Source organism: Eubalaena glacialis, chromosome 11 (genome assembly GCF_028564815.1).
Source record: "Eubalaena glacialis isolate mEubGla1 chromosome 11, mEubGla1.1.hap2.+ XY, whole genome shotgun sequence".
NCBI classification, from domain to species: Eukaryota; Metazoa; Chordata; class Mammalia; order Artiodactyla; family Balaenidae; genus Eubalaena; species Eubalaena glacialis.
Genome location: NC_083726.1, coordinates 416,541 through 439,983, shown reverse-complemented (window position 1 = coordinate 439,983; position 23,443 = coordinate 416,541). Strand labels below are relative to the sequence as shown.

At 43.2% G+C, this 23,443-nt stretch overlaps 1 protein-coding gene across 7 annotated transcripts in view; it reads left to right on the top strand.

Moving 5' to 3' along the window:
- Positions 1 to 23,443, top strand: part of PPP6R2 (protein phosphatase 6 regulatory subunit 2) — a 91,035-nt gene that overhangs the window by 20,684 nt on the left and 46,908 nt on the right. For 6 of the 7 annotated variants that reach the window (XM_061206397.1, XM_061206394.1, XM_061206391.1 and 3 more), the window contains exon 3: positions 22,789 to 23,031. In XM_061206397.1, coding sequence (XP_061062380.1) covers positions 22,805 to 23,031 — 227 coding nt within the window. In that variant the 5' untranslated portion in view covers positions 22,789 to 22,804. Of the gene's footprint in view, positions 1 to 1,621; positions 1,692 to 22,788; positions 23,032 to 23,443 lie in introns of all 7 variants that reach the window. The other variant, XM_061206393.1, reaches the window with a different exon arrangement.

The window sequence follows — 23,443 nt, the reverse complement described above, 5'->3', positions numbered from 1 at the left end:
TGAGAAGCCTGTGCACCGCAATGAAGAGTAGCCCCCGCTCGCTGCAGCTGGAGAAAGCCTGTGTGCAGAAAAGAACATCCAATGCAGCCAAAAATAAAAATAATAATGAAAAAAATTTTTTAAAGTCAAAAACAAAAAACAAAAGCACAAAAATCTCCTGGCTTGTAGCATTTGTCGATTTCTACAGTGCTAATGCTTCTGTCATGTCCAACTTGAGCTACCAGTGTGATGCCACTTGAAGGTGGCACTGGGAGAGGCTCACGGTCAGCTCCCGTGAGCAAGTCATGCCTCCCCAGCCACTGCTGAGCCCGTCCTCTGTGGCAGGGTGACCTTGTCTCTGTTTCCTTCTCTCCTTTGCAGTCAGGAGACTGAGGAGGAAGTGTGCCAGCCCCTGTTCTGGGCTCCTCACGGGGTAGCTCAGTTCATCCTCACAGCAGCTCTACGTGGAGGGTGCTCCTTGTCCCCAGTTTACAGGTGAGGACACTAGGGCACAAGAGGTCAGGTCACATAGCAGAGCCAGGACCTTGGTTGTGAAACTTTTTTAAAAAGCGATTGGTCAGACAAGTATAGGGTGCATTTCAGATTCTCATTTTCTCTTAGCAACAGTCTCTATTGCAGAATGTTCTTTTCTGAAGGGCTCTGTCCATGGAACTGCATGATCGTATGGACAACATTTCTCTTTGGAAGCTGCCTTGTGTCTGATGGTTATACTAACCAGAAGAAGTAAATGAGAGGTAGTTCAAGAGGAACTTGAAGTTCCTCTCATTTGGCTGTTGGATAAGAGTCTAGAAGATGCTGGTAATACTTTGCTTGGCATTCCAGACAGACTGTGGAGGCTGTTGTCAGGATGTGACGGGAATCCTTGTGCTGTGTTGCATCTCACGTATAACCAGAGACGTCTCAAGTCAACACGCCAGTACTGTGAGCCAGTAGCTTGTTCTAAAGATATGCTGTCGGTGGTGGGCCTCTAGGTCATCTAAGGAAGGAAAATTAGCCTTCCTGTAGGTGAGGGCCGATTAAGAGGATGCTAGCATCTCTTTGGAGGATAGTGCATAGTTGTTGGGATACAAGAAACGTTTGGAAGGGACTTCCCTGGTGGTCCAGTGGTTAAGAATCCGCCTTCCAATGCAGGGGACACGGGTTCGATCCCTGGTTGGGGAACTAAGATCCCACATGCCGCGGAGCAACTAAGCCCACATGCCACAACCAGAGTGTAGCCTGCTCGCCGCAATGAAAAATCCTGAGTGCTGCAACTAAGATCCAACGCAGCCAAAAATGAATGAATGAATGAATAAATAAGTAAATATTAAAAAAAAAAGTAAAGTCATCTTGAAACGTTTGGAAAAGAAGTATGCAGTATTACCTGAGTAACAGTTCTAGAACCAGTTTAAACCAGTTCCTTAGGCAGTGAAATTAGCTGCACCTAAACCAGTACCATTGCTATGAACTCTTTAAGGGATGCCACTGATGAGATTACGTATTTCTTAAAATGCATGGATAGCTGACGGAAGCACAGAAATGTTGCTACAGAGATTTTTGGTTTAATGGCCTAGGTGTGAGCTGGTGAGGCACACAGTCAGTCTAAGTGAATGACTTTGAGAGTAACCTATTTTTATTTCAGGTGTCAGTGGGAATGTAAATAGAGGTTCTCAGATGCTGGTCTGTATGTAATATTGGTGAGATGAGCAAAGGTGAGCTTTTCTTAAAACTATTTTTTTAAAGTGAGACATAATCCTCAATCCAGTTATTATGGCTTTCTTCTTTTGATATTGAAAAAGCCATTGTTGTCTGAATTGAAGGTGATTGTAGATGACAGTTTATCCTTTCCTCCTTTTTTTAAAATTTAATTTATTTAATTTATTTATTTTGGACTGCGTTGGGTCTTCGTTGCTGCGTGCGGGCTTTCTCTAGTGGTGGCGAGCGGGGGCTACTCTTCGTTGTGGTGAGCAGGCTTCTCATTGTGGTGGCTTCTCTTGTTGCAGAGCATAGGCTTTAGGCGCCTGGGCTTCAGTAGTTATGGCACGTGGGCTTAGTTGCTCCACGGCATGTGGGATCTTCCCGGGCTAGGGCTTGAACCCGTCTTCCCTGTATTAGTAGGTGGATTCTTAACCACTGTGCCACCAGGGAAGCCCCTTTGTGTCTGCTTTTCTTTCTCTCTCTTTCCCTCCCTCCCTCCTCCTGCCTTGGCAGAGTGAAAAAGTTGGCAACCCTGTTAGTTTTCTAAATTAAAATAAAAGAACTTGGGACTTCCCTGGTGGCGCAGTGGTTAAGAATCCGCCTGCCAGTGCAAGCGACACGGCTTCGATCCCTGGTCCGGGAAGATCCCACATGCCATGGAGCAGTTAAGCCTGTGTGCCACAACTATTGAAGCCCGCGCACCTAGAGCCTGTGCTCCGCAACAAGAGAAGCCACCTCAATGAGAAGCCTGCGCACTGCAACGAAGAGTAACCCCCGCTCACCACAACAAGAGAAAAGCTGCGCGCAGCAACAAAGACCTAATGCAGCCAAAGATAAAATAAATAAATAAATAAATTTATTAAAAAAACAAAAAGAAAAGAACTTAACCAGCCTGTGAAATCCCCGTGTCTTGGAACGCTGAGCTGGGCTGGCTTCAGCACACGGGCCCTGGGGTAGGTAAGGTGGTGCACCAGATTCTGCAGATGGTGTGGGTTCTCAGAGGCCCTTGAGTGTCTCACTCTTCTTTACAGGGTGGAAATCCTGCCTAGACTTTCTCTTTTATGATTTAGGGGTAAATAAGTAGATGTTAACTTAGTTTATTCTTTCAAACTATAAAAGGTATGAATAAGTGAGTAGCATGATGATGATTATTTGGGTGAAATTTTGGTTTTATCTGTTGGTCAAGATTTGTTCTGTGTGTGCTCCGGTGCTGTCTGGTGGAACACATAAGATGTATGACCATCCCCACCATGAAGGAACCTGTGGCCTGTGGGCTGGCGTGTGCAGACCCAGGCCTGGTGTGCAGTGCTGGCATCACGCAGAGCAGCATAGTGTAGGCGCTTGGCACATTGAGGCCGCCTCTGTGCTGCTGCGGTGAAACCAGCCAGGCTCCGTGGGGGCCTATCAGTACTTCGTTCTTTCTTATTACTGAATAGTATTCCATTGTATGGATAGACCACATTTTTAAAAAATTTTATTTATTTAATTTATTTTATTATTTTTGTCTGCTTTGGGCCTTCGTTGCTGCGTGCGGGCTTTCTCTAGTTGCGGTGAGCGGGGGCCACTCTTTCGTTGCAGTGCGCGTGCTTCTCATTGCGGTGGCTTCTCTTGTTGTGGAGCACGGGCTCTAGGCGTGCGGGCTTCAGTAGTTGTGGCTCACGGGCTCAGTAGTTGTGGCTTGCAGGCTCTAGAGCGCAGGCTCAGTAGTTGTGGCACAGGGGCTTGGTTGCTCCGCGGCATATGGGATCTTCCTGGACCAGGGATCGAACCTCTGTCCCCTGCATTGGCGGGTAGATTCTTAACCACTGCACCACCAGGGAAGTCCCTTCATTGTGGTTTTGACTTGCATTTCCCGGATGGCTAATGGTACTGAGCATTTTTTTGTGTGCTTTTTGTCCATTTGGATATTTTCTTTGGAGAAATGTCTATTCAGATCCTTTACTCATTTTTTTCTTTATTAATTAATTAATTAATTAATTTTTGGCTGTGTTGAGTCTTCGTTGCTGTGCACGGGCTTTCTCTAGTTGTGGTGAGCGGGGGCTACTCTTCGTTGCGGTGCGCGGGCTTCTCATTGCGGTGGCTTCTCTTGTTGCGGAGCATGGGCTCTAGGCGCGCAGGCTTCAGTAGTTGTGGCACGTGGGCTCAGTAGTTGTGGCTTCCGGGCTCTAGAGCTCAGGCTCAGTAGTTGTGACGCACAGGCTTAGTTGCTCTGCGGCATGTGGGATCTTCCCAGACCAGGGCTCGAACCCGTGTCCCCTGCATTAGCAGGTGGATTCTTAACCACGGTGCCACCAGGGAAGCCCAGATCCTTTACTCGTTCTAAAATTTGTCTTTTTATTATTGAGTTGTAAGAGTTCTTTATATATTCTAGGTACAAGTCCTTTTTCAGATAGATGATTTGCAAAAATTTTCTTTTGTGAAAATGTTCTCCCATTGTGTGTGTTGTCTTTACACTTTCTTAAAGGTGTCATTTGAAGCACAAAAATTTGTTTGAGGAAGTCCAAGTTATATTTTCTTTTGTTGCTTTTGGTGTCATATCTAAGAAACCATTGGCAAATACATGATTGTTTCTTCTAAGAGTTTTATAGTTTTAGCACTTAAATTTAGGTCTTTGATCTATGTTGGTAAATCTTTGTATATAGTGTATAAATAAGGGTCTGCATTTATTGGTTTTTTTTTTTTGATTGATTGATTTATGGCTGTGTTGGGTCTTCGTTTCTGTGCGAGGGCTTTCTCTAGTTGTGGCAAGTGGGGGCCACTCTTCATCGCGGTGCGCGGGCCTCTCACCATCGCGGCCTCTCTTGTTGAGGAGCACAGGCTCCAGACGCGCAGGCTCAGTAACTGTGGTTCACGGGCCCAGTCGCTCCGCGGCATGTGGGATCTTCCCAGACCAGGGCTCGAATCTGTGTCCCCTGCATTGGCAGGCAGATTCTCAACCACTGCGCCACAAGGGAAGCCCGCATTTATTGTTTTGCATGCAGATATCTAGTTGTTCCAGCATCATATATTGAAAACACTATTCTAACCCCCATTGAATTGTTTTTTCACCCTTGTCAAAAATCAGTTGACTGTAGGGGCTTCCCTGTTGGCGCAGTGGTTGAGAATCTGCCTGCCGATGCAGGGGACACGGGTTCGAGCCCTGGTCTGGGAGGATCCCACATGCCGCGGAGCAACTGGGCCCGTGAGCCACAATTACTGAGCCTGCGCGTCTGGAGCCTGTGCTCCGCAACAAGAGAGGCCACGATGGTGAGAGGCCTGCGCACCGCGATGAAGAGTGGCCCCTGCTTGCCGCAACTGGAGAAAGCCCTCGCACAGAAACGAAGACCCAACACAGCCAAAAATAAATAAATAAATGATAATTAAAAAAAAAAATCAGTTGACTGTAAATCTGAGTGTTTATTTTTTTTAAATTTATTTATTTTTGGTTGCGTTGGGTCTTCATTGCTGCACACGGGCTTTCTCTAGTTGTGGTGAGCGGGGGCTACTCTTCGTTGCGGTGCGCAGGCTTCTCATTGCGGTGGCTTCTCTTGTTGCAGAGCACAGGCTCTAGGGTGCGCAGGCTTTAGTAGTTGTGGCACACGGGCTCAGTAGTTGTGGCTCGCGGGCTCTAGAGTGCAGGCTCAGTAGTTGTGGCGCACGGGCTTAGTTGCTTCACGGCATGTGGGATCTTCCCGGACCAGGGCTCGAACCCATGTCTCCTGCACTGGCAGGTGGATTCTTAATCACTGCGCCACCAGGGAAGCCCATGAATGTTTATTTCTTGTCTCAATTCTATTCCATCAATCTACATGTCATTCCTTAGGCCTGTACCACGTTGTATTGTTTACTGAAACTTTGTAGTAAATTTTGAAATCAGGAAGAATGAGTCCTCCAGCTTTGTTCCTTTTCAAGATTGTTTTGTGTGTTCTGGGCCACTTGCATTTCCATATGGATTTTAGGATCAGCTTATCACTGATTTTTAAAAACTATCCTTGTTATATTAATTTCTATACTTTATTGTTTGGGGAACACAGTCTGCAAGACAGTGGTCTTTTGGAGTCTACTGAGGCTTCCTTTATTGGTTTAATATCTGGTTTGTATTTGTAAATGTTACATGGTGTTTTCAAAAAGAATTTGTATTCTCTGTCCTTTGGGTGTAGAATTTTGTGTCTCTTTTATAGCTTGAGCTTATTAATAGTATTCACCTTTTTAACGTTACAGCTGTAAGAAATAATACAGAGATATCCCTTGTACCCTTTGTCCAGTTTCCCCCAGTGGTAATATTTTGCAGAGTTATAGTAGAAAAATCACAACCAGAAATTGACATTGATACAGTCCACTGATCTTACTCATACTTCCTGAGTTGCATTTGTATTGTGTGTGCAGGTGTTTAGTTCTATAGTTTGTCGTCTGTGTGGTTGTGTATCCACCATCAAAGACAAAATGCTGAACAGTTCCAAAGCCCCGAGGATTCTCTTGTTGCGCTTTTATGACCACACTCATTTCCCTCTCTCCACCTACCTGCTCCTCATGCCTAACCACTGGCAACCACTAATTTGTCCTCCATTTCTAAAATTTTTAATTTCAAAAATGTTATATATAAATGGAATCATACAGTATGTAATCTTTGGGGATTGGCTTTTTAAAAAAAAAAAAATTTATCTATTTTGGCTGTGCCGGGTCTTACTTGTGGCACAAGGGATCTTTGTTGTGGCATGTTTGGCTGCGGCAAGTGGACTTCTTAGTTGCGGCATGCAGCCTTCTTAGTTGCAGCATGTGGACTTCTCAGTTTCAGCGTGCATGCGGGATCTAGTTCTCTGACCAGGGCAAGCCCATGCCCCCTGCATTGGGAGCATGGAGTCTTACCCACTGGACCACCAGGGAAGTCCCCGGGATTGGCTTTTTTTTGCTCAGCAATAATTCTCTAGAGCAGGGGGTCTCCAAACCCGGGGCTGTGGACCGGTACTAGTGCATGGCATGTTAGGAACCGGGCCGCACGGCAGGAGGTGAGCGGCGGTGGGCGAGTGAGCAAAGCTTCATCTGCTGCTTCCCGCTGCTCCCCATTGCTCGCATTACTGCCTGAACCAACCCCCCCACAATCTGTGGAAAAGTCGTCTTCCACGAAACTGGTTCCTGGTGCCAAAAAGGTTGGGGACTGCTGCCGTAGAGACTCATCCAAGTTGTTGCACGTATCAGTAGTTTGTTCCTTTTGGTTGCTGAGTCGTATTCCATGGTATGGATGGACCACACTTTAGCATTCATGTGTCAAGGACCATCTGGACCTATTCCAGTTTTTGACTTTTTGCAAATAAAGCTCCTGTGAGCATTCATGTGCAGGATTTTGTTTGAACTTGTTTTTAATTCTCTAGAATAAATGCCCAGGGCCAAGGCATTTTTCACCTATGGATTTCTCTCAATTGCTGCAATAAAGTTTATAGAGGTTGAACAATACTATAAAATGCCTCTGTGTTTGTGATGGTTATATATTCTTGTCCTATTGTCCCTTTTACCTGTTTATAACATCCTTTGCATCTCATTTTATCTTAACTTTTAGTTTGTCAGACATAAAGATTGTGGCTCAAATTTATTTTGGTTCACATTTGCCTTGTGTATGTTTTTCAGTCTTTTCATTTCTACCTTTTTCAGTTTTTTTAAAGTGTGTCTTCTGTTGGATATTGTTTTTTAAAAATTAAATCTGAGAAAACTCTTTTGCAGTGATTAGTTTATCCCATATTCAATTGTTGAAATTATTATTATATTAGTACTAATTTCTTTTTTTTAATTTATTTTTATTGAAGTATAGTTGATTTACAATGTTGTGTATTAGTACTAATTTCTATCATTTTATTTCACATTTTCAATTACTAAACTTTCCTTTTGCTTTTATTTCTCCCTTTTCTGTTTTCCGTTGGGTAGATTGTTTTGTTTTTGTTTTACTGCTGATTAAAATTACACATTCTAATTTTTTTGTGTGTGTGTGACCTCCCTGAACTTAAGATCTTTTGTCATGGGTATTTCTTCTTCTCTTCTTCTTTTTTTTTTTTTTTTAATATGTATTTATTTATTTTGGCTGCGCTGTGTCTTAGTTGTGGCACACAGGTGCTTCGTTGCGGCATGAGGGATCTTTAGTTGCGGCATGCTGACTTCTTAGTTGTGGCATGTGAACTGTTTTTTTTTTTAATTTTAATAATGGTTATGTTTTTTTTTAAATTTTTGGCTGCGTTGGGTCTTTGTTGCTGTGCGTGGGCTTTGTCTAGTTGTAGTGAGCAGGGGCTACTCTTCGTTGCGGTGCGTGGGCTTCTCATTGCGGTGGCTTCTCTTGTTGTGGAGCACGGGCTCTAGGCACGTCGGCTTCAGTAGTTGTGGTGCACGGGCTTAGTTGCTCCACGGCATGCGGGATCTTCCTGGACCAGGGCTCAAACCCATGTCCCCTGCATTGGCAGGCAGATTCTTAACCACTGTGCCACCAGGGAAGTTCCGCATGCAAACTCTTAGTTGCGTTATGCATGCGGGATCTAGTTTCCCAACCAGGGATCGAACCCAGGCTCCCTGCATTGAGAGCGCGGAGTCTTACCTACTGGACCACCAGGAAAGTCCCAGGTATCTCTTCTCTGACTTTTCAAGCGTAACAGTATCTCTGCTTTCCTTCAGTAAGACAACTACATTAGCATGCTCCTCTCCTGATGATTGATATGCCACAGAATTCTTGACCTCCATTCTATTTTATTTAAAAATTTGATTAGTGATTTAAGGATATATTAGGATTCCTTATCACGTTACTAGATAACACAAAGCTTGTTAATAGCAATAGAACAGGGATTCTGGATGGGAGTGGTAAGGTGGAGGTTTGCTGCCACTTTGAGGAAAGCTGGTGGGATATGTGTGAAGACTGAGGTCAGGCTGCAGACGGAGAAGCGGAAGGGGGGCACTGGACCAGGCTGTTTTCTGTTGTGTTGTTGTTACTGAAATCCTGTAGATTTTAAATTGCAGATTATTTTATAATAAGCCTCTCCAATTTATGGATTCTTTCTGAATCTTGCACTTAGCTCCATAGCTTTTCATCCGTAATTATTTAGCCTTAATTATTTGTTTTACTGATTTCTTTCTCTCTCTCTGTTGTTGTATACAGTATGTTTTTTTTTGTTTTTTTTAAATAAAGCTTTACTTTTTAAAAAAATTTATTTATTTTATTTTTGGCTGCGTTGGGTTTTCGTTGCTGCGCACAGGCTTTCTCTAGTTGCGGCTAGTGGGGGCCACTTTTCCTTGCAGTGCGCGTGCTTCTCATTGCAGTGGCTTCTCTTGTTGCGGAGCACGGGCTCTAGGCGCACGGGCTTCAGTAATTGCAGGACGCGGGCTCGGTAGTTGTGGCTCACAGGCTCTAGAGCGCAGGCTCAGTGGTTGTGGCACACGGGCTTAGTTGCTCCATGGCATGTGGGATCTTCCTGGACCAGGGCTCGAACCCGTGTCCCCTGCATTGGCAGGCGGACTCTTTTTTTGTTTGTTTGTTTGTTTTTGAACTATTGTTTATTTTCTGGTTTGAATAATGCAAAATGTTTTTATTTAAAAAAATGGACAAATGCTAAGCAGACAGAACCCCATAGCGTGAAATACATTAGTACATCTAAAGATTGTATTAAATATCTCCTTACAAGGAGAGTTAGCCCCGAATGTATGCACTATATATTTCCTCAAAGCAAATTTTTGTTTTGAATTTTATTTTATTTATTTTTTTATACAGCAAGTTCTTATTAGTCATCCATTTTATACACATCAGTGTATACATGTCAATCCCAATCTCCCAATTCATCCCACCACCACCCCCACCCCCCTGCCGCTTTCCCCCCTTGGTGTCCATATGTTTGTTCTCTACATCTGTGTCTCTGTTTCTACCCTGCAAACTGGTTCATCTGTACCATTTTTCTAGGTTTCCCATGTATGCGTTAATATACAATATTTGTTTTTCTCTTTCTGACTTCACTCTGTATGACAGTCTCTAGATTCATCCACGTCTCTACAAATGACCCAATTTCGTTCCTTTTTATGGCTAAGTAATATTCCATTGCGTGTATGTACCACATCTTCTTTATCCATTCGTCTGTCGATGGGCATTTAGGTTGCTTCTGTGACCTGGCTATTGTAAATAGTGCTGCAGTGAACATTGGGGTGCATGTGTCTTTTTGAATTATGGTTTTCTCAGGGTATATGCCCAGTAGTGGTATTGCTGGGTCATATGGTAATTCTATTTTTAGTTTTTTAAGGAATCTCCATACTGTTCTCCATAGTGGCTGTATCAATTTACATTCCCACCAACAGCGCAAGAGGGTTCCCTTTTCTCCACACCCTCTCCAGCATTTGTCATTTGTAGATTTTCTGATGATGCCCATTCTAAGTGGTGTGAGGTGATACCTCATTGTAGTTTTGATTTGCATTTCTCTAATAATTAGTGATGTTGAGCAGCTTTTCATGTGCTTTTTGGCCATCTGTATGTCCTCTTTGGAGAAATGTCTATTTAGGTCTTCTGCCCATTTTTTTTTTTTAATTTATTTATTTTTGGCTGCGTTGGGTCTTCGTTGCTGCATGGGCTTTCCCTAGTTGCGGCGAGCGGGGGCAGTGATGCAGTGCGCAGGCTTCTCACTGTGGTGGCTTCTCTTGTTGCAGAGCACGGGCTCTAGAGCACAGGCCCAGGAGTTGTGGTGCACTGGCTTAGTTGCTCCGTGGCATGTGGGATCTTTCCGGACCAGGGCTCGAACCCGTGTCCCCTGCATTGGAAGGTGGATTCTTAACCACTGCGCAACCAGGGAAGTCCCTTCTGCCCATTTTTGGATTGAGTTGTTTGTTTTTTTTTAATATTGAGCTGCATGAGCTGTTTATATATTTTGGAGATTAATCCTTTGTTGATTCGTTTGCAAATATTTTTTCCCATTCTGAGGGTTGTTTTTTCGTCTTGTTTGTAGTTTCCTTTGCTTTGCAAAAGCTTTTAAGTTTCATTAGGTCCCATTTGTTTATTTGTGTTTTTATTTCCATTACTCTAGGAGGTGGATCAAAAAAGATCTTGCTGTGATTTATGTCAAAGAGTGTTCTTCCTATGTTTTCCTGTAAGAGTTTTATAGTGTCCGGTCTTAACATTTAGGTCTCTAATCGATTTTGAGTTTATTTTTGTGTGTGGTGTTAGGGAGTGTTCTAATTTCATTCTTTTACATGTAGCTGTCCAGTTTTCCAAGCACCACTTATTGAAGAGACTATCTTTTCTCCATTGTATATCCTTTCCTCCTTTGTCATAGTTGACCATAGGTGTGTGGGTTTATCTCTGTTCCATTGATCTATATTTCTGTTTTTGTGCCAGTACTGTATTGTCTTGATTACTGTAGCTTTGTAGTATAGTCTGAAGTCAGGGAGTCTGATTCCTCCAGCTCCGTTTTTTTCCCTCAAGATTGCTTTGACTATTCGGGGTCTTTTGTGTCTCCATACAAATTTTAAGATTTTTTGTTCTAGTTCTGTAAAAAAATGCCATTGGTAATGTGATAGGGATTGCGTTGAATCTGTAGATTGCTTTGGGTAGTGTAGTCATTTTCACAATATTGATTCTTCCAAGCCAAGAACATGGAATATCTCTCTATCTGTTGGTATCATCTTTAATTTTTTTCATCAGTGTCTTACAGTTTTCTGCATACAGGTCTTTTGTCTCCCTAGGTAGGTTTATTCCTAGGTATTTTATTCTTTTTGTTGCAGTGGTAAATGGGAGTGTTTCCTTAATTTCTCTTTCAGATTTTTCATCATTAGTATATAGGAATGCAAGAGATTTCTGTGCATTAATTTTGTATCCTGCAACTTTACCAAATTCATTGATTAGCTCTAGTAGTTTTCTGCTAGCATCTGTAGGATTCTCTCTGTATAGTATCATGTCATCTGCAAACAGTGACAGTTTTACCTCTTCTTTTTCAATTTGTATTCCTTTTATTTCTTTTTCTTCTCTGATTGCTGTGGCTAGGACTTCCAAAACTATGTTGAATAATAGTGGTGAGAGTGGACATCCTTCTCTCGTTCCTGATCTTAGAGGAAATGCTTCCAGTTTTTCACCATTGAGAATGATGTTTGCTGTGGGTTTGTCGTATATGGCCTTTATGATGTTGAGATAGGTTCCCTCTATGCCCATTTTCTGGAGAGTTTTTATCATAAATGGGTGTTGAATTTTGTCAAAAGCTTTTTCTGCATCTATTGAGATGATCATATGGTTTTTATTCTTCAATTTGTTAATATGGTGTATCACATTGATTGATTTGCGTATATTGAAGAATCCTTACATCCCTGGGATAATCCCACTTGATCATGGTGTATGATCCTTTTTAATGTGCTGTTGGATTCTGTTTGCTAGTATTTTGTTGAGGATTTTTGCATCTATGTTCATCAGTGATATTGGTCTGTAATTTTCTTTTTTTGTAGTATCTTTGTCTGGTTTTGGTATCAGGGTGATGGTGGCCTCATAGAATGAGTTTGGGAGTGTTCCTTCCTCTGCAATTTTTTGGAAGAGTTTGAGAAGGATGGGTGTTAGCTCTTCTCTACATGTATGATAGAATTCACCTGTGAAGCCATCTGGTCCTGGACTTTTGTTTGTTGGAGGATTTTTAATCACAGTTTCAATTTCATTACCTGTGATTGGTCTGTTCATATTTTCTTTCTTCCTGGTTCAGTCTTGGAAGGTTATACCTTTCTAAGAATTTGTCCATTTCTTCCAGGTTGTCCATTTTATTGGCATACAGTTGTTTGTAGTAATCTCTTATAATCCTTTGTATTTCTGCAGTGTTAGTTGTGATTTCTCCTTTTTCATTTCTGATTTTATTGATTTGAGTCCTCGCCCTCTTTTTCTTGATGAGTCTGGCTAAAGGTTTATCATTTTTATTTATCTTCTCAAAGAACCAGCTTTTAGTTTTATTGATCTTTGCTATTGTTTTCATTGTTTCTATTTCATTTATTTCCGCTCTGATCATTATGATTTCTTTCCTTCTGCTAACTTTGGGTTTTGTTTGTTCTTCTTTCTCTAGTTCCTTTAGGTGTAACGTTAGATTGTTTGAGATTTTTCTTATTTCTTGAGGTAGGCTTGTATAGCTATAAACTTCCCTCTTAGAACTGCTTTTGCTTCATCCCATAGGTTTTGGGTCATTGTGTTTTCATCGTCATTTGTCTCTAGGTATTTTTTGATTTCCTTTTTGATTTCTTCAGTGATCTCTTGGTTATTTAGTAACATATTGTTTAGCCTGCATGTGTTTGTGCTTTTTACGTTTTTTTCCCTGTAATTGATTTCTAATCTATAGTGTTGTGGTCAGAAAAGATGCTTGATATGATTTCAATTTTCTTAAATTTACTGAGGCTTGATTTGTGACCCAAGATGTGATCTATCGAGAATGTTCTGTGCGCACTTGAGAAGAGAGTGTAATCTGCTGTTTTTGGGTAGAATGTCCTATAAATATCAATTAAATCTGTCTGGTCTGTTGTGTCATTTAAAGCTTGTGTTTCCTTATTAATTTTTTGTTTGGATGATCTGTCCATTGGTGTAAGTGAGGTGTTAAAGTCCCCCACTATTATTGTGTTACTGTCGATTTCCTCTTTTATAGCTGTTAGCAGTTGCCTTATGTATTGAGGTGCTCCTATGTTGGGTGCACGTATATTTATAATTGTTATATCTTCTTCTTGGATTGATCCCTTGATCATTATGTAGTGTCCTTCCTTGTCTCTTGTAACATTCTTTATTTTAAAGCCTATTTTATCTGATATGAGTATTACTACTCCCGCTTTCTTTTGATTTCCATTTGCATGGAATATCTTTTTCCATCCCCTCACTTTCAGTCTGAATGTGTCCCTAGGTCTGAAGTACATCTTTTGTAGACATCATATATATGGGTCTTGTTTTTGTATCCATTCAGCAAGCCTGTGTCTTTTGGTTGGAGCATTTAATCCATTCACGTTTAAGGTAATTATTGATATGTATGTTCCTATGACCATTTTCTTAATTGTTTTGGGTTTGTTTTTGTAGGTCCTTTTCTTCTCTTGTGTTTCCCACTTAGAGAAGTTCTTTTAGCATTTGTTGTAGAGCTGGTTTGGTGGTGCTGAATTCTCTTAGCTTTTGCTTGTCTGTAAAGCTTTTGATTTCTCCATCGAATCTGAATGAGATCCTTGCCGGGTAGAGTGATCTTGGTTGTAGGTTCTTCCCTTTCATCACTTTAAGTATATCATGCCACTCCTTTCTGGCTTGTACACTTTCTGCTGAGAAATCAGCTGTTAACCTTACGGGAGTTCCCTTGTATGTTATTTGTCTTTTTTCTCTTGCTGCTTTCAATAATTTTTCTTTGTCTGTAATTTTTGCCAATTTGATTACTATGTGTCTCGGCGTGTTTCTCCTTGTGTTTATCCTGTATGGGACTCTCTGTGCTTCCTGGACTTGGGTGGCTATTTCCTTTCCCATGTTAGGGAAGTTTTCGACTAAAATCTCTTCAAATATTTTCTCTGGTCCTTTCTCTCTCTCTTCTCCTTCTGGGACCCCTATAATGCGAATGTTGTTGCGTTTAATGTTGTCCCAGAGGTCTCTTAGGCTGTCTTCATTTCTTTTCATTCTTTTTTCTTTCTCTGTTCCACGGCAGTGAATTCCACCATTCTGTCTTCCCGGTCACTTATCCATTTTTCTGCCTCAGTTATTCTGCTATCGATTCCTTCTAGTGTATTTTTCATTTCAGTTATTGTGTTGTTCATCTGTTTGTTTGTTCTTTAATTCTTCTACGTCTTTGTTAAACATTTCTTGCATCTTCTCGATCATTGCCTCCATTCTTTTTCCGAGGTCCTGGATCATCTTCGTTATCATTATTCTGAATTCTTTTTCTGGAAGGTTGCCTATCTCCACTTCATTTAGTTGTTTTTCTGGGGTTTTATCTTGTTCCTTCATCTGGTATATAGCCCTTTACTTTTTCATCTTGTCTGTCTTTCTGTGAATGTGGATTTTGTTCCACAGGCTGCAGGATTGTAGTTCTTCTTGCTTCTGCTGTCTGCCCTCTGGTGGATGAGGCTATCTGAGAGGCTTGTGCAAGTTTCCTGATGGGAGGGACTGGTGGTGGGTAGAGCTGGGTGTTGCTTTGGTGGGCAGAGCTCAGTAAAACTTTAATCCACTTGTCTGCTGATGGGTGGGGCTGGGTTCCCTCCCTGTTGGTTGTTTGGCCTGAGGCGACCCAACACTGGAGCCTACCCGTGCTCTTTAGTGGGGCTAATGGCAGACTCTGGGAGGTCTCATGCCAAGGAGTACTTCGCAGAACTTCTGCTGCCAGTGTCCTTGTCCTCACACTGACACACAGCCACCCCCCGCCTCTGCAGGAGACCCTCCAACACTAGCAGGTAGGTCTGGTTCAGTCTCCTATGGGGTCACTGCTCCTTCCCCTGGGTGCCTATGAGAACACTACTTTGTGTGTGCCCTCCAAAAGTGGAGTCTCTCTTTCCCCCAGTCCTGTCGAAGTCCTGCAGTCAAATCCCGCTAGCCTTCAAAGTCTGATTCTCTAGGAATGCCGCCTCCCATTGCCGGACCCCTAGATTGGGAAGCCTGACGTGGGGCTCAGGACCTTCACTCCAGTGGGTGGACTTCTGTGGTATAAGTGTACTTCAGTTTGTGAGTCACCCACCCAGCAGTTATGGGATTTGATTTTATTGTGATTGTGCCCCTCCTGCCGTCTCATTGCGGCGTCTCCTTTGTCTTTGGATGTGGGGTGTCTTTTTTGGTGAGTTCCAGTGTCTTCCTGTTGATGATTGTTCAGCAGTTAGTTGTGATTCTGGTGTTCTGTAAGAGGGAGTGAGAGCACATCCTTCTACTCCGCCATCTTGAACCAATCTCTGGCAGGCGGACTCTTAACCACTGCGCCACCAGGGAAGCCCTACAGTATGTTTTTTAAAAAGTAATATTGAGGGACTTCCCTGGCAGTCCAGTGGTTAAGACTCTGCACTTCCACTGCAGAAGGCACGGGTTCAGTCCCTGGTGGGGGTACTAAGATCTTGCATGCCATGCGGCCAGAAAAAAAAAAATAATAATAATATTGAGGTGTAATTTATATACAATAAATGGACCCATTTTATATTTGTGGTTCTATGTATTTTGACAAATATACCACCACAATCAAGATTTAGAGCATTTGCATCACCCCCAAAACTCCCTCCTGTCACTCCCTCCTGCTGCAGCCCTTGATCCTAAGCAACCACTAGTCTCTTTGTCACCATGGGTTCATCTTGCTTTGTTTAGAATTGCATATAAATGGAATCATTTAGTTTTACTTTTTTGTGTCCAGCTTCTTTTACTTACCACGTTTATTAGATTCATCTGTTATTACATATGTGCTTGTTCCTTTTTGCTGAGTAGTATTCCATTGTAGGTATACCATCCTTTGTTTATCCTTTCACCTGTTGATCGATATTTGAGCTGTTTCCAGTGTTTGACTATTATGAATAAGGCAGCTATGAACATTCATTTACAAGGAGTCTTTGTTTAGATTTATGATTTCATTACTCTAGGGTAATACCTCGGATTGGAATTACTGGGTCACACAGTAAGTGTATGCTTAACTTTATAACAAGCTGGCAAAGTGTTTTCCATCATGGTCATGCCATTTTATGGTCCTACTCACAGTGTATGGGAGTTTCAGTTCAGCATCCTCATCAACACATGGTATTGATAGCTTTTTAATTTTAGCCCTTCTAGCGGTACCTTATTGTGGTTCTGATTTGCATTTCCTTGATAACAACGTTGATCATCTTTTCATGTGCTTATTGGCTATTTGTATATCTTCTTTTATGAAGTGTCTGTCCAAATTTTTTGTCCGTTTTTTTTAGTGGAGTATTTTTTTTTTTTATTGCTTTGTAAAAGTTCATTGCACGTTCTTGATAAGAATGCTTTGTCAGATATAGACAGCAAATACTTTTCTCCTGGTCTGTGACTTATCTGTTTATTTTCTTAATGGTATCATTCAAAATTGAAGTTTTCAATTTTGATGAAATCCTGTTTATTAGTTTTGTTTCTTTTTTTAAAATTTTTATTGGGCTATAAGGGATGGATTGGGAAATATCTCTACAAGTTATGCCCCACTAGGGAAATGTCCCTTCTAATTTTTCTGGGATAGCTTTCGGAGCTTTTTCGTTTTCTTGGAGCCACTGCTTTTGCTGGCAGCAGCCTCTTCAGGTCCTCTTTTTCTTGGGGACACTCTTGTCTCCTGACTCTTCAGGGTCACTTACTGGTTCCTCTTTGGGGAAAGATTTCTTCCTTTTGGGAGGACTTCCACTGCCAGCTGTCTCTTCAAGATCACTACTAACCAGCTCCTCTGTGGAAGAAGATTTCTTTTTCTTGGGTTTGGAGAAGGAGACAGATGGGTCTTCCATTCCATTCTCCTGAGGAGCCTCCTGGGGCTTTTGCTTTTGCTTCCTTTTCGGTCTTTCACTTGTCTCCTCACACTCCTCCGGAGTACTACTGCTGTTTTCTGAAGATGCCAGGGCAATCGCAGCCAGCTGTTTGTTTTCCTTCTTCAAGCATTTCTTCTCCTGTTTCTCCAACCTCCTAGTAATCGCGGCAGCTGCTTCCTCTGCCTGAACGCCTCCTTCATGATACGCAGATTGTTTCGTGGAATCTCTCCAGTCTCATAGAAGGACAGCCACTCCTCAACTTGTTCTCGAAGCTTCTCCCCAAATACACTGGTGGGTACCTCAGAGAAGCAATCAATTTGTGAGGCAATACTGCATTTGCTTGCCAGGTATTAGGAGATGCGGCCAATGAAGGTAGAGTGGAAAATGAGTCCATATTTTGGGGTGTTACCCCTTGTCTTCAGGGCTCTGGAAACTTGGTCCCTTTGCTGGGCCCAGAGAATCCCTCAGACACCAGGACTGGCTGTTTATAAGTTGTTTTTTTTTTTAGTTTGTCTTTTCTTGTATCTTATCTACCACAAGTTCACAAATCTTATTTTTAATTAAATTAATTAATTAATCTTTTTTTTTTATGGCTACATCGGGTCTTAGTTGTGGCACACGGGATCTTTGTTGAGGCATGCGGGATCTTCTGTTGAGGTGTGCGAACCCAATAGTTGTGGCGTGTGGGCTTAGTTGCCCTGCGGCATGTGGGATCTTAGTTCCCTGACCAGGGATCAAACCTGTGTCCCCTGCATTGGAAGGTGGGTTCTTTACCACTGAACTGCCAGGGAAGTCCCCACAAATATTTCTTTCTTAAGTTTTCTTCTACAAATTTTAGTGTCAGCTTTTATGGTTAAGCCTGTGAATCCATATATGATGTGAGGTAAAGGTTGAGGTCATTTTACATATAGATATTCAGTTTTTCAGAATCATTTTGTTGAAAAGGATTATACTTTCCCCATCAAATTGCTTTAGTACATTTATTGAAAGTCAGTTGACCATATATATGTTCATCTGTTTCTGGACTTCTCTACTTTGTTCTGTTGAACCACTAGAACCACTAGAACCACACTGTCTTGATTAATCTCACCTTACAGTAAGTCTTGAAATAGGTGGTGTTAGCACTCCAAGTTTGTTCTTCCTTTTCAAAATTGCTTTGACTATTCTAGGTCTTTTTCCATATACATTTTAGTATCAAGTTGTCAATTTCTGTTTTTAAAAATCTGCTGGAATTTATTTGGGGTTGCACTGAATCAGTAGACCAGTTTAAGGAAAACTGATATCTTAACAATATTGCATTTTCTCATCCATGAACATAGTATATCTCTCCATTTATTTAAGTCTTCTTTACTTTCTCTCAGCAGCGTTTTGTAGTTTTCAGTGTGCAGATCTTTTTTTAAAAATAAATTTATTATTTATTTTTGGCTGTGTTGGGTCTTTGTTTCTGTGCTTGGGCTTTTTCTAGTTGTGGTGAGTGAGGGCTACTCTTTGTTGCTGCGTGGGGGCTTCTCACTGTGGTGGCTTCTCTTGTTGCGGAGCACGGACTCTAGGCATGCCGGCTTCAGTAGTTGTGGCACGCAGGCTAAGTAGTTGTGGCTGGCGGGCTCTAGAGCACAGGCTCAGTAGTTGTGGCACACGGGCTTAATTGCTCCGCGGCATGTGGGATCTTCCCAGACCAGGTATTGAACTCGTGTCCCCTGCATTGGCAGGCGGATTCTTAACCAGTGCACCACCAGGAAAGTCCCTCAGTGTGCAGATCTGCACATATTTTATTAAATTATCCTGAAGTATTTCACGTTTTTGAATGTTGTTGTTAGCAGAAGTTAAATATTTTTTATTTACCAATTTTTATTGCTAGTATATAGAGATACAATTACTTTTTGGATATTGACCTTGTAACTGGTAAGCTAGCTGTTCACTTTCATTAATTCTTGTAGCTCTTTTCCTTGTAGATTTATTAGGCATTTCTGCTTACACAATCATATCATTTGTTAGTGAAGAAAATTTTACTTATTCTTTTTCAATCTGTATGTGTTTTATTTCTTTTTCTTGTCTTATAGTACTATCTGGGACCTTCGCTACAATCTTGAATATAAGTGGTTAGAGTTTCTTGTTCCAGTCTTAGGAGGAAAGCATTCAGTCTTTTCACCATTAAGTGTGCTGATAGCTTTAGGTTTTTTAGTAGATGCCCTTTATCAGGTTCAGGAAGTTCCCTTCTATTCCTCATTTATTGAGAGTGTCATGAAAGTGTGTTGCATTTTTTTCAAATTACTCAAACCCAACCATATTACATGTAAATGACCTAAATATTTTAGTTAAAAGGCAGAGAATAACAGACGGAATAACAAAGCAAGACCTTATCAGTCTTTGCTGTTTAAAAAGAAACACTTTATTTTTTTTATTTTTATTTTTTTAATTAAGAATAACTTTATTGAAGTATCATTGACAAATAAAAATTGTACATATTTAAGGTGTACAACCTGATGCTTTGATATATGTATACATCATGAAATAATTACCACTATTAAGCTAATTAGCATACTGTCTTGATTTTCATTTTATTTATCTGGCTATTCTTAGTCTGTATTCTTTGCTCAGGACCACTATTAGGCCTTAAAATATTTTAGCTTCACAGGTGCTATTTTCTTCTCATCCTACATCTTTTCTCTACAATATCATGGCTTCATTTATTCTCTGTGGCTTCATTTATTTCTCCACCTCAAACTGTTTTCCTGAGTTTACCATGCATACATGTAATTGCCTACATGCCAGATTTTCTTAGGTCTTTCAAATGAATATCAAGCTTGTGTACAAAGCCAAAGAAGTTAATGATTTTCACTGCAAACGTGTGAATGATGCCCTGTGAAATTGTGCAATGTAATGATCTTTTAAGATTCTTATATCTGTGAACGTCTCCAGCTATGTATGCAGTCAAGAACCAAAATTAATCCTTGATCTTTTTTCTCCCACATCCAATTAGTCATTGAGTTCTGCCCCTGTATCATATATTTCCATAGCTCTCTATACCTATTGTACATAAAATTTTAAATATTGTATAACTGATTATATATTTGCACGATTATATAATCATTACGAAACTCCCCTAGTAGGCTGAATTTTCCGTGAAATCATAGACTATGTGTTTTGCTCACTGTTATAACTCCTATATATAATGCAGTTCTGGCTTATAATAGGTACTAAATACATGCTTTTCAATGAATTAACAAAGCATATGAGTAAAATTAAATATTTTATAAAATATTGTCTCAAGTCTTTTTTAGAATTATGTGACTCTTTTGAGGATCATACTTTTTTTTTAAATTTAATTTTATTTATTTTTTTATACAACAGGTTCTTATTAGTCATCCATTTTATACACATCAGTGTATACATGTCAGTCCCAATCTCCCAATTCATCACACCACTTTAAATATAAAAATACAAATAGGTTGACAGTAAAAGGATGTTAAAGGATATAGCAAATATAAACCACAAGAATGGTATGCTGCAATAGTGTCAGACAAGGCAGACTTCAAGATACTCTATATTCACTTCAAGACACTCACCCACTCTCGCTGAAAACAGGACGCATAGAAGCCACCTCTAGCTGCCATGTCTGGCAAGTTCTTGTTTGGAAACAAAGCCTTGGCTAGGTGGGGGTCCTCCCTCTGGTTCCCCTCTTTCCCTGGATTGTATGTTATCCAAGCACATGAGTCATTCTGTAGGGCCTTAGGAGAGAGGGCACCTGATGTGTGTGTGGGGACATCCATCTTTTCCTGAAGGTACATCTAGTAATCATTATTTCTGGTCCCCCAGAGTCTGTAACTAACACCGGCAAATACCCATCTGCACTCCTCACGAGAGAAATAAGGAAGATATTAGGACCTAGATGGAAACTGAGTGCAGGTCAGCTTGTGGAGTCCCTTGCGCTGCAAGTCCAAGCGGCCCCACCTCTGAGTCTGGCGGGGCAGGTGGGATTTTGTCAGCGAAGGGACTGAGCACAGGAGTGTGCGCAGAAGGGCAAAGGCAGAGAGTGCGGTGTGTGTGGGAAGAGAGACACGGCATCCTCGGGGTCGGGGAGGCAGCGGGAAGTGCCCAGAGGACCTGGAGGCACGTTGGGAGAGGCGGCCTGGTGAGCGGTGGGCATTTGGGGCCAGCACAGGCTTTAAACCACCGTGAGAGGGACGTGAAGACGTGTGTCTGCGTTTTGGGAAAGTGAGTTTGACGCAGCAAAGACAAGAGGCTGTGGAGGGTGTGGCTGGATAGCTGAGGGGCCTGTGTCCGGGACTCCTGGGCAGCTGGGCTTCATGCACAGACACACTGGGGCTCACGTCATGTGGGAAGTTCTTTGCTCTTCTAAGTAAAACTATTAGGTAAGCCCCATCTACTATTACCATGATTTTGCACATAGTGATCTGTGTAACATTGAAAAGATAATCTCAAGATACAGGTGTAACTTTGTTGAAGATGCAGGCTTTGTGTTTTTCATTTTGTATCCAACAGCGAAAACTTTGTTGCAAACCAACCTAGGCCCACAGACTGACATATGAGACTCACTGAGTGCTTCAGACCTTGTTGAGTCCAGGCAGAGACAGCGGGAGCCCGCAGAGGGTGATGTGGGGTGCAGGGGAAGGGGTGGGTGGATCGAGAGTCCTTAGGTGGCGTGACAGGACCCAGTACTCGGTGTGTGCGTGTGAGGGAGGTGGTGGCCTCAGGGACAGCCCTGGCTCACGCAGCAAGGTGACGCAAGGAAACGAGGGGCCGAGTAGGTGGGGGCGGCGGAGGGGCAGAGCGTCGAGCAGAAGGAGCTGCCCTGAGTCTGGCTCGTGCTGAGCTTGGTCTGCGCGCTGCTCTGCGTCCTGTGGGGGACGGCCTGGCGGGGGCGGCCGCGGGAGGAGGCGTGGGAGGGACAGGGGAGCAGAGCTCGTTACACGCCCCGGTCCTGGAGGCCGCAGGCACCGACCTCACACGGGCCACGTGCGGGAAGCCCCAGGGGGGCAGGAGGCAGAAGGGGGAGGAGCCAGGGCAGAGCCGAGGCTGCGGCTTTTACTGGGGTTTCCATGCGGAAGGCAAGGCTGGGCAGGGTGCACAGCTTCGGGTCAGCTTGCTTGGATGATTTCGGCGGGCTCTAAGCTATATGGGTGGCTCCTGGTTGCCTGGCCCCTGGCCCTGGGATAATGAAGGCAGTGGAATGGAGTCCCCTGGTGTGTGTGGGCCCACGGAGGAGGAGGGCTCCGGGGGGTCAGCCTGCAGGTCACGGGAGTGCTCCTGGGAGCCCTTTGCCATCTGTAGGAGTTGGCCGCCCAGGAGGGGCAGTCTCTCCTCAATCAGAAAGTTTTTTAAAGATGTCAAAACATAATATACAGAAAATTAAAAATGCATACGATACAGAGACGTCTGGGGAAGAGATGTCCAGTGTTCGTTGAGGAGGGGCTGGGCACTGGGGAGGAGGTTTGCGAGTCTCGCTTTCTGGGTGGAGGGGCGTCCCCCGTCTGACGTGTGGGAGACCGGCATGTGTTGGCCTCGGAGCCAAGGGGCTAGTGGTGAGAGCTCCGGGGGCCCCCCAGGAGGACAGGAGGCCGAGCTGTCCTGCCGTACGTGGGGGAGCGCCCCCTGCAGCCCAGGCCCCGTTGTGGGTGGACTTTGGGACCTGGGTGCGGGGGTTGCTGAGGCGGATTCGCACGTGGTGGCAGTGACCCTCTTGTCTGCTTGCAGCTCTGTGGCCGTCACCATGTTCTGGAAGTTTGACTTGAACACCACGTCCCACGTCGACAAGCTGCTGGATAAGGAGGACGTGACGCTGCGAGAGTTAATGGACGAAGATGACATCTTGCAGGAGTGCAAGGCCCAGAACCGGAAGCTGCTGGACTTCCTGTGCAGGCAGCAGAGCATGGAGGAGCTGGTGAGCCTCGTCACCCAGGACCCGGCCCCGGACATGGAAGAGAAGGTCCGCTTCAAGTACGTACCGCGGCTCTGAGTGGCCTGGAGCTGGGCAGTGTGCAGGGTGGCAGCGGGCAGGGCTGGAGGATGGTCAGAGCCGGGCTTTCTGACAGAGTGGCTGACCGTAAACGTTTGCCCCGCCTGACGTGCGAGAAGGCCCCTCCAGTGGGCTTTGCTTTGTGATGTTGAAGATTTGGGGACCTCCTGTGTGTGATTCCTCACTCCGGGTTATAGCGAGCTGCACTGTGTTGGAGCGTTTTGGGTGAATATGTGCTGAAGAAAGGCTGAGCCCTGACAGGCCGATGGGTGCAGCCTCGGCCTGACTGGTGACACAGCCAGTCCCCAGAGACAGGCGGCATCTGACTGCTCGACTGTGGGGTCTTGGGCCTGGAGGACATATTTTGTGTCATTAGTGATCCTGACCGTTCTC